General features: G+C 37.3%; 1 protein-coding gene across 10 annotated transcripts in view; it reads right to left on the bottom strand.

The window, feature by feature from the left end:
* The window catches only part of NRG3 (neuregulin 3), a 1,097,333-nt gene that overhangs the window by 117,131 nt on the left and 965,492 nt on the right, over positions 1 to 14,710 (bottom strand). For 7 of the 10 annotated variants that reach the window (XM_033131417.1, XM_033131422.1, XM_033131418.1 and 4 more), the window contains exon 4: positions 3,864 to 3,890. In XM_033131417.1, coding sequence (XP_032987308.1) covers positions 3,864 to 3,890 — 27 coding nt within the window. The remainder of the gene's footprint in view (positions 1 to 3,863; positions 3,891 to 14,710) is intronic. The other 3 variants (XM_033131419.1, XM_033131425.1, XM_033131426.1) reach the window with 1 other exon arrangement.

Below are 14,710 nucleotides of genomic sequence, written 5' to 3'. Positions count from 1 at the left end.
TTTCCCTCACGCATGCATGAATGAGTAGGTTAAGTCAGAATTCAAGAAATATTTTTTTGATTATTAATTTAATATAAACTCTTTTATTTTTTCACAACCATTTCACAATTTTGTGTTTTCATGCACCTTCAAATTCCAGACCTAATTATATCGGTTAACTTCTTTTTAACTAATACTGTTTTCCACAGCAGTATTTGTTGTTGAAATTTCCATTGTACCAATCCCAGAAGCATCATTATGAAAAACTTATAAATGTAATTAAGGAAAAATTCTTTTGAATGCTAGCTGTTTTATGGGCATTAGGTTTAGCATGGCTTATTCAATAGGATAATTATTCTTTACAATTAATAAATCAACTCAGAAAAGTTTTTGGTTAAGTGTTTTTACTGAAGTTCATATCCTCTCTCCAGCTAAAGTAGTGACACTAGGCCTTATAGACCCAGATAGAGAGATTGAAATAGCAAGGCTCTCCCTAAAGTGGAAGCAATATGGGGCTATATAGATTTGGATTATAGCATCACTCTTTACAGTTTATCCACTTTGGCTGGTACTCAGCTTAAATGTTTTATCCCCCGGGAAGCTGTCTCAGAACTTTCCAAGCCATTTATTTTCTTTCTGTCCTTTCTTTCTTTCTTTCCTTCCTTCCTTCCTTCCTTCCTTGATTCCTTTTTTTCTTTTATTGTATCTTGTCTATATTATTTTTATAGCACCTCTTATATCACCTCAATTATGTGTAGCTTTCTCTCTGTTTAGTCTCAGAGCCCTTGGGCATAAAAGGATGTGGATTTTATATCAGCATTTTCAATATCTTATATATCTGGCCCATAGTGTAATAAGTGCATGTCGATTAAATAATAACAGCGTTCTTATTTAATAGGATTCATATAGGAAACATATGATTTGGAGTTCTGTGCTATTAATAGGAATTTGTTAAACTGTATGAAGTATTCAGGTTCTGAGTCTGATCAATAAGGATGTACATAGATGTGGCCATTGGAAATACAAAGATTTGGGGAAAAGGCCCCTGTGCTTCCGATTATCACCTTGTGACCCATTTCAAACTCAAGGAAAGAAGAAATTAACATTGTCCAAAGCAAGAATGTTGAAGATTGAGAATAAAGGTATTCTAGGGCTCATTAAAACAGAACTGGCACTGGTTATTTTAGGTAACCAATATACTGACATGATTAAGTTTATAGAGACTGCCTACATTTCTGCTTCCCAGATGAATTTATACCTAGAGATGCCATATTGTTGGAATGATACCACCTTCAATGGGAGAAATTTTACACGTATGGATTCTAAAATCACAAGTTAAATATGAAAATATTTGTTTCCAAAGCAACAAACAGAATTTTACATATTCAGTTAGACCAACCTGTGGGGGTGAATAGAATCTTGAATTAGTGTGATCAGTGAAAACAGTTTATTCACCAAATAATTCCTCATTAGTTGCCATTATCTATATGCATACTACACACTCCTTTTAACTCTCACTTGTTGCCCAACCTCGCCCCCCCAAGGCAATCTCTACTGCTGGAGTCAAGTATTCACACACTGAGAACTCACTGCCTGTAAAGCTTTACAGCTGTGATTGCAACTTCTGTAAGTCTCACTATGACCTTAGTCTTGCGTTTGATACAGGTGATCTACATAATAACCTATTATTTTTCAATTACCAGTAACTAAATTATTTTAAATGTTTTAATAGGTCTCTGAATAAATATCTTCTTTCCTTAGCAAACTGTTATACTCTAAGGTACCCAGTGTCACTGGAGGTCCTCAGGAAAAGCCCAATAGAATGGTGACTGGTCCATTTCTTTTAACTGTGATAATTAACAATGATACAGTGATTTCTGTTTCCTATAACGATGGCCACACCACTTATGAAGTCTGCAGCTATCCCATCCCCACCCAGCAGCCATGCAGTTTTCTTCTATCTGCAATCATTCTACTACATAACTTCGGAAGCCTCTATTCCCAAAACCTGCAATCATCATAGTCTAATGGGGCAAATTTCTCTATCCCTTATGCCTAGTTCTCATTATCCTCAAAATGACTATTGCTCAGAGTTCCATGCTGTTAATCGCCAGCATCGTCAGTAAACGAGGAAAGTAAAAACCACGTGTCCTTCTTAACAAATAATTTATACTCTGCTGTATGACCATGCCCATAATTTTCTGTAATTCCTAGCCCATATGACTACAACCTCCTTTCCATGCCAACAACTTGTTTGAGTACTCCTATCATGACTACTCATTGATTCCATTGAGACAGCCATCTTTCATTACTTGCTTCCTCATCTATCTGACATTTCAGGATGCTTCACTGGAATATTATCCTGAATTTCATTGCCCTTAGGAGTTTTCATCACATCTATCTAGAAAACACAGACCCAAACCTTCAGGAATTGAGCTGTCTGTCTACTTTTTTCTGTAATCTAATACCCAGATAGTAGAGCACTAATAAATAACATCACACAACAGGGAAGATAAATTCCACTACAGATATGCAATCATTAATCTCTAACTAACCTTCATATATTAAAATATTCCTCATAAATCTGCTCTTTTCCGAGTATTGTTTTCCAGTAGAGCCCACTTTTTATCTAAATATGCAAACTATAAACCCTGTAGACATCCTAAGAATCTCCCCTTTCTAACATTCAATATCAATTCCTCTCAAATACTTGTAGAAATCATGTTTTAAACATCTATCATTTTTTTCCCCATACCTTCCCTATGACACTAGTCCAAGCTAATGTCATCTTGCCCGGCAAGGTGTTAAGAAACTTGCAATTTTATATTTATTGGCTTTATTACCTGATTATCATCTGTAATCTTTACTAGACTATAAGCTCCATCAAACAAGGTTTTTCTTGTCCATTTTCACTCACTATTTTATCTCTAGCATTTTATAGTTTTTCTTGCTTACAGTGAGCACTTGATCAATATTTGCTGGATGAATGGGTGAATGGATATGTGACTACAAGTAAATGTATAAGTATTATCACAATAAACATGTCATGCAGAAAGCAAGTATTCATATCCATACCATTTCAGAGAAAAATCTGAAGTTAAACAAAAATCAAACAAGTAGAGAATTATGAATTTGAAGTCAAATTTAGGTCTTGATTTCAATTTCACTAATTTTAGCTCCTGACACTCGTTCCATTTTAGCATCATGATGCATATCAACCCCAAACATTTTTTAAATTTTTTGTATAATATCGACTTAGAAAAGTTTGTCCAAATCTTAATATAATTATCTCTTAATATAGAAAATAATTCTCATGGAGGGCATCCTAATGCTTTTAAAAACATGCTAAACACTGCAAGCACTTTCAAAAGAAATATTTTATTTTCTAAAATGAAAATTTTATATAGCCCATACTTCATTTTAAGATTGATACCAAAATGTATGCAAAGTAATCATCATTAAAAAAAGGAATTACAGCAGAAAACAACAAAATTGACATTTTTAAAGTATCACAATTATTTTCTATCCTTTATTGAGTGTTTGTTGTCTTGTAAACATTGTGCTAAGCAATTTATACCTGCAGTAACATAGGAACAATTATTATCCCTATTTTATAGATAAGAAAATTGAGAATTAAAGCAAACAATCAAAGCCAGGAGCCAAATCCAATTTCTGTATGATTCCAGAGCTACGTTTAACATTAAATTGCCTTGCCAATAACTCTTTCATTTTGAACCATTACTTAGTGAAAAATCGACAAAAACATTTCTTTACTACTAATAGAATTTGATAATGAAACATTTCAATTATAATCAGATGGGGAAGGAGAACACTTCAAACTTAGCTTTTTCCAGATATTTAAGGACAAAATTGTTTAGTCTTACCCATGAATTCGATTCCCAAGTGGTCTGCTACATCAGTCAGCAAGTAAGGGAGGGAAAAAAGGAAGAAAAAAAAAGATTAGAAAAAGTTCCATATGAAAATCAATGCTTATAAGACTGCCCTTTCAAGGCAAAGAATGTGTCTCAACTCTAAACACTGTGTTTGCTTGAGAAAAAAAAATTACAGATTGCCAACAACGAGGAGTGTTCTGAGCACTGATTGGTATTTCCCCAAAGCCTGGAACTTTAGGTAGAATAATATTGCATCAATTACCAAGTACGCAAAGTATAAATTTAACCCCTTTCCCCCCAATAGAAAGGAAAATATGTTCACACAAAAAATATCTGGTACTAAAGTTATTTTTAGAACTCACGGTATTTTATGTAGAATAACAACATGTTCAACATAAACTTATTTGGACCTCTGCGCTATGAATAAGTAAGAAAAGAACTTCCGAATGACAAGCCTTCATCAAGTGCTTATCAGCGTCACGCAAAAGCAATGGTGTTGGATTCTTTTTTATTTTATTTGTTAGATGAGACAACTGCACTTCAACGAGATAAAAAATCTTACACAGGCCCCCAAAGATGAGGCAGATCCAGGTTACAAATCAAGTCGATCTGACCCATAACTCCTATGACTATTGAACTTGACAGTGTTTCCTATCAAAAATGAATGACAAATGTGTCTGTATCTGTTTTATATACATGTGGACAGCAAACCATTTTCACCAGCTAATGTCTGTCTGTGATAAGGAGCATGAAAAACTGGGCCTGGCTATGGCCAGACATTCAACCATACAGGTCTGTTTATTTAAATGGCACTTTTTTTTAATCACTCAATTATTCACTCATTCACTTTTTAAATTCATCACATTATTTAGTGATTGTTTCTGTTGTAGTGATATAATTCTTAAATGAGAATAAATGAAAACAAAAGGCACTGCTATAATTATATTCGTTTCCAAAATTAATTGTTGGACTCCCTTTTGTGAATTCTCTATCAAGCAAAGCTTTTAGCTTTCCTTTTTAGAAAATATGTATTTAGTTATCTTGAATATTTTAGTTCTTTTCCTATTTGAAAATAATTCATTTTTTAAAAATTTCACTGTCGTAAAATATATATAACAAAATTTGTCATTTTAACTATTTTAAATGTACAATTCAGTGACATTAATTACATTCAAAATGTTGTGCAAGCATCACCACTATATTTCCAAAACTTTTCCATTACTCCAAAGAGAAACTGCACTCACTAAGCAATAATTTCCCATTTCCCCCTCCTCATGGCCCCTGATAATTTCTGATCCACTTTCTGTCTCTATAAATTTGCCTGTAAATCATTCATTTGTAAGTGATTAAGACCTCTTTTAAGTGATAATGTCTCATATCAAAAAACTTTGACGTCATCAAAATGGCAGCATGAGGTGAGCCTTTGGAAATCTCCCCTAGAATTTAAAACAAATTAGACAGCTATAACTCCACAAAGGACTCCCTGCACAGCAGACAGGCAAGACGAAGAGGCTCACTACTGAATTCACCTAAAGGTGGGCAAATAGCGCAAGCAGGGGAGGAGGGAATGGAGAAGTACAGAGACGGGGCCGCAGGGTGCAGGACGCAGACCTAGCTCAGTGCTCCCAGCTTGCTGCATCTGGAACTACCACAGCTATGGGAGAGGGAAGAACACGGACTGCTAGGGCTCCGTTTATGGCCCACAGGGCTGAGGGGGCAGCATATAACATGGCTGAACCCAACGCTCAAGGCAGAGACCTTGAAGCAAAGACTGAGGGAAGAAGGCTGAAAAAGGTGGTTAAAGCCCTAACAGCCATAGAGAACGGAAGCCGTAGGCACTGAGACTAGCTGCCCCCTCCCTACGATCCCAGAGCTTGCCCCGCCCCCACCTGCCCAATGCTAGAAGCAGAACAGTAGCAGTGTCAGATCAAAAGAACAGAATATTTGCAGTTCTGAGAACTGTGGTCCACAGATACAGATTCACAGCCCAACTAGTTCCGGCAAAGGGGAGGGAGCTGAGGAAGCAGGATCAGCTGCAGTGGTGGTCGCCACCATTGCTCTGGGCCACCTCTCACAACTCACCCCAACCCTAACCCCACCTATTTGGGCGGATCCCTGCAGGCGTAATCAGAGCTCCTGAAACACAAGGACTCTGAATCTGGTGCAGGAAGAGCTTGGAACTTCAGAAGATCTCCACATCCCCCCATGGAGGCAGTCCCCCCAGGCGAACTGTTTATTGAGGAAAGCCCACCTTCCAGGGAATCCTGCCATTGTGTGAGAAGCTGGAATAGTGCAGAGAAAACATAGCACTACAGTGTGAGAGAGAAAAAAGGGCTGCAGTCAGAGAGAAAATAAAACATTCTACCAACAAGTACTGGAAAACAAAAGAAAGACCTCTTCCTATCAACCTGTTGCAGAAGCCACTCCGGTAGATGTCTAGGAAGAGAAATAATAAATCAGTAATTGCCATGAATAACCAAGGCAACAAGACAGTTCAGAAAGAAAGTGAAAAGTCTCCAGAAAAGGAACTTAAAGATATAGAAATATGTGACTTAAATGACAGAGAATTCAAGATGGCAGTTCTGAAAAAACTCAATGAGATGCAAGAAAACACAGAAAGGCAGTTTAATGAACTCAGAAACACAACCAAAGAACAACATGAGCATTTTACCAGAGACTGAAATTTTAAAAAAGAACGAAATAGAATTTCTGGAGATTAAGAAATCAATAGAATATATTAAGAATGAAACAGCCAGATTAGGAAGGAGAGTTGACCAGATGGAGGAAAGAATCAGAGACATTGAATATAGAAACCTGAAAATGACACAGATAAAAGAAGAAAGAGACTTGAGACTTAAAAGAAATGAAAGAACTCTACGAGAACTTTCTGACTCCATCAGAAAGAGCAATATAAGAATAATGGGCATACCAGAAGGAGAAGAAAGAGAGACGGGAACAGAGAATATATTCAAACAAATAGTCAACGAGAACTTTCCAAACTTGTGGAAAGAACTGGATCCTCAAATCCAAAAAACAAATAAACACCTGATTACCTCAACCCCAACAGGACTTCTCCAAGGCACATTGTATTGAAACTGTCAAAAATCAACAACAAAGAAAGACTCCTCAAGGCAGCCCGGGAAAAGAAGATGGAAACCTACAAAGGAAAGCCCATTAGATTATCATCAGATTTCTCAGCAGAAACTCTACAAACCAGGAGGGAGTGGAACCAAATATTCAAACTATTGAAAGAGAGAAATTATGAGCCAACAATAATATATCCAGCAAAGATATCCTTTAGATATGAAGGAGGAAAAAAGACCTTTCCAGACATACCGAAGGTAAGGGAATTTCTAATACATGACCTGCACTACAAGAAATATTAAAGAGGGCTATTTGATCACCATCAACAGGGACAATTTGTGGCAACCAAAACATAAAAAGGGGGATATTAAAGGCCTGAACCAGAATATGGGAATGGAGAAAGTAAGCATGCTGAAGAAAATGGAATACTCTAAATATCAAACTTTCTTTTATATAAACTTAATGGTAACAGCTCAAAAAAAAAAAAAAAAAATCCAGAACTGAAATACATACTCTGACAAAACAAGAAACAGAGGGAAACATCATAGAATACCACCACACAGAAATAATAGACAACAACAAAAAGACAAAAAAACCATGGCGACACAATCTTACCAGAAAACTAAAGATAGAATGATAGGAAATCCTCACATATCAATAATCACCCTAAATGTAAATGGACTGAACTCACCAATAAAAAGGCACAGAGTAGCACATTGGATCAAAAAACTAAACCCAACCATATGCTGTCTCCAAGAGACACATCTCAGCTACCAAGGACAAGCATAGACTCAAAGTGAAAGAGTGGAAATTGACACTCCAAGCAAATGGTATCCAGAGAAAATCAGGTGTAGCCAAAATGATATCAGATGAAACACACTTCAGGGTGAAAAAGGTAACAAGGGACAAAGATGGACATTTCATAATGGTAAAGGGGACTATACAACAAGAAAACATAACAGTCATCAATATTTATGGCCCCAATCAGGGAGCACCGAAATACACCAAGCAACTACTAACACAACTAAAGGGAGAAATTGACCAAAACACAATTATACTAGGGGACCCAAATACATCATTGACAGCTATGGATAGATCATCCAAATAGAAAATAAATAAAGAAATAGCAGCCCTAAAGGACACATTCGATGAAATGGACATAATTGAGATTTATAGAGCACTTCATCCTAAAACATCAGACTGTACATTTTTTTCTAGTGTACATGGAACATTCTCAAGGATAAACCATATATTGGGACATAAAACTAACCTCAGCAAATTAAAAAAGATTGAAATCATGCCAAGCATATTCTCTGATTACAAGGCTTTGAAATTGGATATCAACTGCAAAAAGAAAGCAGGAAATAACACAAATACATGTAGATTAAACAACATAATTTTAAAGAACGATTGGGTCAAAGAAGAAATTAGAAGAGAGATCAAAATATACTTAGAAACAAATGACAATGAAAATACATCCTACCAAAATTTTTGGGATGCAGCGAAAGCAGTTTTAAGTGGGAAATTTATATCATTACAGGCCTATCTCAAGAAACAAGAAAAATCCCAAATAAATAACCTCATGTTACACTTTAAAGAAGTAGAAAAAGAAGAACAAATGAAACCCAAGGTCAGCAGAAGAAAAGAAATAACAAAAATCAGAGCAGAACTAAATGAAATAGAGAACAAAAAGAAAATAGAAAAAATTAATGTGACAAAGAGCTGGTTCTCTGAAAAGATTAACAAAATTGACAAACCCTTGGCTAGACTCACTAAGATAAAAAGAGAGAAGACACTAATTAACAAAATCAGAAATGAAAAAGGGGAAGTTATCACGGACACCACAGAAATACAAAGGATCATCCAAGAATACTATGAAGGACTATATGTCACTAAATTCAATAACCTAGAAGAAATGGACAAGTTCCTAGAAACATAGCCTTCCTAGGCTGAACCATGAAGAACTGGAAATTCTAGACAGACCGATCACCAGTAACAAAATTGAATCAGTCATCCAAAACCTTCCCAAAAGCAAAAGTCCTGGACCAGATGGCTTTACTAGTGAATTCTACCAAACCTTCAAAGAGGATCTAATACCAATTCTGCTCAAAATCTTCCAAAAAAATTGAAGAAGGGACAGTACTCCTTAAATCATTTTATGAGGCCAAAATTACCCTGATACCAAAACCTGGTAAAGACAACACAAAAGAAAACTACAGACCAATGTCTCTGATGAATACAGATGCAAAAATCCTAAATAAAATTCTAGCAAATCGAATACAACAATGCATTAAAAAGATTATTCATCACGACCAAGTGGGGTTCATCCAAGGGGCACAATGATGGTTCAACATCCGCAAATCCATCAATGTGATACATCACATAAACAAAATAAAGGACAAAAATCATATGATTATATCAACTGATGCAGAAAAAGCATTTGACAGGATACAACATCCATTTATGATTAAAACATTTGATAAAATAGATGTAGAAGGAAAATACCTTAACATAATAAAGGCCATATATGACAAACCCTCAGATAATATCATAATTAATGGTGAAAAACTGAAGCCCTTTGCTGTACGTTCAGGAACACGACAGGGCTGTCCCCTATCCCCTCTGTTTTTCAACATAGTGTTGGAAGGCCTCACCAGAGCAATCAGGCAAGAGAAAGAAATAAAAGGCATCCAATTGGGAATGAAGAACTTAAATTGTCTCTCTTTGCAGATGACACGATGCTGTATATAGAAAACCCTAAAGACACCACCAAAAAGCTATTAGAAACAATCAATGAATACAGTAATGAGGCCGACTACAAAATCAACATACAAAAGTCCATTGCATTCCTATATACTAACAATGAAATCTCACAAAAAGTAATAAATAAAAAAAACAATTCCTTTTGCAATTGCAGCAAAAAGAATAAAATATCTAGGAATAAACTTAACCAAGGATGTGAAAGACCTATATGCTGAAAACTACAAGACATTTTTTAAAGAAATTGAAGAAGACACAAAGAAATGAAAAAACATTCTGTGCTCATGGATTGGAAGAATGAACACAGTTAAAATAGCCATATTACCTAAAGCAATATACAGATTTAATGCAATCCCCCATCAAAATCCCAATGGCATTTTTTTAAAGAAATAAACAAAAGATCATCAGATTTGTTTGGAACCACAAAAGACCCCAAATAGCCAAAGCAATCTTAAGAAAACAGAACAATGCTGGGTATATCACACTCCCTAACTTTAGCTTGTACTACAGGGCAACAATAATCAAAACAGCATGGTATTGGCAGAAAAACAGACACATAGACCAATGGAATGGAATTGCGAACCCAGAAATAAACCCCCATAAATATGTACAGATAATTTTTGACAAAGAAGCTAAAAACATAAAATGGAGGAAAGACAGCCTCTTCAATAAATGGTGCTGGGAGAATTGGAAAGCCACCTTCAAAAGAATGAAACTGGACTGCTATCTGTCACCATGTACCAAAATTAATTCAAAATGGATCAAAGACTTAAGCATAAGACCTGAAACAATAAACTGCATAGAAGAAAACATAGGTACTAAACTTATGGACCTTGAGTTCAAAGAACATTTTATGAATTTGACTTAAAAGGCAAGGGAAGTAAAAGCTAAAATAAATGAATGGGACTATATCAAGCTTAAAAGCTTCTGCACAGCAAAAGAAACCATTGACAAAAGAAAGAGGCAATAAAGAATGGGAGAAGATTTTTGCAAACAGTGCCTCCAATAAGGGGCTAATATCCAAAATATACAACGAACTCATGCAACTCAACAAGAAAAAAACAAACAACCCAATTGAAAAATCGGCAGAGGACTTGAAGAGACATTTTTTCCAAAGAGGACATGCAAATGGCAAATAGACATATGAAAAAATGCTCATCACTAATCATCAGAGAAATACAAATAAAAACCATCATGAGATATCACCTCACCCCGGTTAGAATGGCTATCATCAACAAGACAAATAGTAACAAGTGTTGGAGAGGTTGTGGAGAAAAAGGAACCCTCATACACTGTTGGTGGGAATGCAGATTGGTGCTGCCACTATGGAAGGCATTGTGGAGGTTCCTCAAAAAATTACAAATAGAATTATCATGTGACCCAGCAATCTCACTCCTAGGTACCTACCCAAAAAATCTGAAAACATTTATACATAAAGACACGTGTGTTCCAATATTCATTGCAGCTTTATTTATGGTGGCCAAGACATGGAAACAACCAAAATGTCCTTCGATAGATCAATGGATAAAGAAGTTGTGGTATATATACACAATGGAATACTATTTGGCGGTAAGAAAAGATGAAATAGGACCATTTGTGACAACATGGATGGATCTTGAGAATATAATGTAAGCGAAATAAGTTAGACAGAAAAAGCGGAGAACCATATGATTTCACTGCTATGTGGTATATAAACCAAAAACAACAAAAGAACAAGACAAACAAATGAGAAACAAAAACTTATAGACACAGACAATAGTTTAGTGGTTACCAGAGGGTAAGGGGGGAGGAGGGTGGTAGATGAGGGTAAAGGGGATCAAATATATGGTGATGGAAGGAGAACTGACTCTGGGTGGTGAACACACAATGGGATTTATAGATGATGTAATACAGAATTGTACACCTGAAATCTATGTAACTTTACTAACAATTGTCACCCCAATAAACTTTAATTTAAAAAATAATAATAAGAGGAAAAAAATGTTAACAAAGTTTTTAATAAGTGGATGTATTCCTTTCTTTACATTTTTTTTTTGACTGCTTAGTATATACTATAATAGATATCTTGCACACTTTCATGAAAGGATCGGATTTTTGTTCTCAAGTAATTCAGAAATCAGTGGGAGTCCACAAAGAAAAAGTTTTGGTAATTCTTAGTAATAGTACTAAAATGGAAAACCAGGAAATATATTTTGGATCAATAGGCCAAGGACGCATAATGCTGCTTCTGGGAGAAAGCTAATGTGGTATGTAAAAGAATGGAGATTATTGAAAAGTTGGCAAGATTATGTTTGGGTTCTAATATGAATAAGAAGTATTATGATGTGTGCAGTTAGGACAGAGAGAGACTAGAATTGTGGCATTTAAAAACAGGGATTTGGTTGAGATTACTTGTCATGAGGCTAAAGGTAAGAAAAAAAAAGATTTGGAATAAAAAATTTGAGGGAGGAGTCCAAGATGGCAGAGCAGGTAAATGCTATGCCTTCTGCATCCCAGGATCACACTGAAATTACAAATAAATTATAGAACAATCCATCTCAAGAATCATCTGAAGACTAGCTGAACAGAAACCCTATAATGAAGGGAATAAATAAGAGGCCACATCAAGATTGGCAGGAAGGGCAGAAATGTGAAACAGGCTGACCTGAAACCCACAGATAGTGGTTAACAATGAGAGGGACACCTCCGTGGTGGAGGTCCCTCCAGAAGAGGGAGGGGACCCAGCCCAACACCAGACTCCCCTGCCCAGGGGTCCTTGCCAGGAAGAGGAGTTCCCACAATATCTGGCAGTGAAAATCAGCGAGGACTCTGTCTGCCCATCCCAGTGAGAAGGAAGGCAGCTGGAAACCCAGACACTCTCTTAAAGTGCCCACACACAGACTCACTCACTTGCAAACACTCACTGGGTCTCCGGTGGAGGGGTAGCAACTCAAGAGGCACCACAGACATATGGGGAAAGACTGAGTTGTGTAAAGGTTAGAAGGACAGCAACCACTATCCCTGTGTGGGCCTGCCTTACATGTAGCCTATAGGAGGGCACCATCTTTTCTATGTTGAACCCACCTGCAAAAAGCCAAATCTGAGAGCTTGAGCATTGGTTTGGTAACTTCTGCATGGCCTACCCATCTTGGTGACATCCTATGCCCCACCCCACACAGCTAGTACTCCATCACCAGGGGTACTCTCTGATCTACTGAGTGGCCGGTCCCATCCCACAAGCTGTGGAAGCCTTTTAGAGCAGCGGATGGCCTACAGCAGGCCAGGTAACTTTTGGTGGTACAAGAACTGAATCTGCATTAACTCTGTAACAACCACTGGCCCCCCTTGTGACTCCCTGGGACCCCACCCTGACCAGCTAGTGCTGCATCACCAAAAGCACTCTCAACACCGTGTCAGCCAGCGGAGCCCACAAACCTAAGGAGACTCTTTCAATTACTGAAATTTACAAGCAGCTGGCAGGTTGCAATAGGCCTACGGGGCCCTGGGACTTTTGCTAAGGTTGCTCCATGCTCCAGGCCCAATACTGGTGGCAGTCACCCTTTGTTCACAGTGAGGCCACCCCCAAATGCCTCTACGTCCAGCACAGGAAGCAGCCAATCACATATAGCTTTGAGGCTCCTACCAGGTAGCTCCAGGCCAGTCACAGGCAAGGCTGAAATTGGCCTGCATGGGCGTCCCTCTTAAGAGATACAAGAAACAACACACCTAGAGGTCAGTGTCAGACCAAACCAGAGCACTACCTGGTTAGCCACACAAGTGACCGCCCGTTGGGCACAAGAGCCCATGGGGGAGAATTCTCCTCTGAGGGGTCAGTCCCCACACAGCAGCTCAAATACTGTAGGCATAGCCAATCCTCACAGTCAGTCAGCCTGGGAGTCAAACCCACCCACTGACACACCAAAAGCAATCAAGGCTCAACTACAACAGGAGAATACACACAACACACTCAAGGGACACTCCTAGAACATACACAGAGGTGATCAGGGAGACTGTGCCACTGGACTACACAGGACACTTACTACCTAAGGCAAAGACTGAGAGACATAGGAGATCTACATAATACATAGAACAATCACAGAGGGGCAGCCAGAATGAGAAAACAAAGAAACATGTTCCAAACAAAACAACAGGAGAAACCTCCAGAAATAGAACTAAATGAAATTGGAAGCAACCAACCTACCAGAGACAGAATTTGAAACGCTGGTTATAAGAATGCTTTAGGAGCTTAGTGAGAATTTCAACAAAGAGATAGCAAGCATAAAGAAAGACATAAAAACCATAAAAAAAAACCAATCAGAAATAAACAAAATACAACAACTGAAATGAAGAATACACTAGAAGGAACAAAGAGCAGATTAGATGAAACAGAGGATTGAATCAGTGATTTAGAAGACAAGGTACAAGAAAACACTCAATTGGAACAACAAAAAGAAAAAAGAATTTAAAAAAATGAAGATAGTTTTAGGGACCTCTGGGACAACATCAAGCATAACAACATTTGCATCATAGGAGTATCAGAAGGAGATGAGAGGCAGCAAGGAATCAAGAACCTATTTAAAACAACAATGACAACAACAACAAAAAAACCCAAAAAACTGAAAACTACCCTAACCTGGTGAAGGAAATAGATATACAAGCCCAGGAAGTACAGAGAGTCCCAAACAAGATGAACCCAAACATGCTCACACCAATACACATCAAAAGTAAAATGGCAAAGTTTAAAGATAAAGAGAGAATCCTAAAAGCAGCAAGAGAAAGACAACTAGCTACTTACAAACGAGTTCCCATAACACTCTCAGCTGGTTTCTCAACAGAAACTTTGCAGGTCAGAAAGGAGTGGCAGGAAATATTCAAAGTGACAAAAAAACAAGGGCCTACAACCAAGACTACTGTACCAAGAAATAGACAGCCCAGAAATAAATCCATGCTACGTGGTCATTTAAACTATGACACAGGACACAAAAACATACAATGGGGTAAAGATATTCTATTCA

Source organism: Rhinolophus ferrumequinum, chromosome 16 (genome assembly GCF_004115265.2).
Source record: "Rhinolophus ferrumequinum isolate MPI-CBG mRhiFer1 chromosome 16, mRhiFer1_v1.p, whole genome shotgun sequence".
In the NCBI taxonomy this organism is placed as follows: Eukaryota; Metazoa; Chordata; class Mammalia; order Chiroptera; family Rhinolophidae; genus Rhinolophus; species Rhinolophus ferrumequinum.
This window is presented reverse-complemented; position numbering and strand designations above follow the sequence as displayed.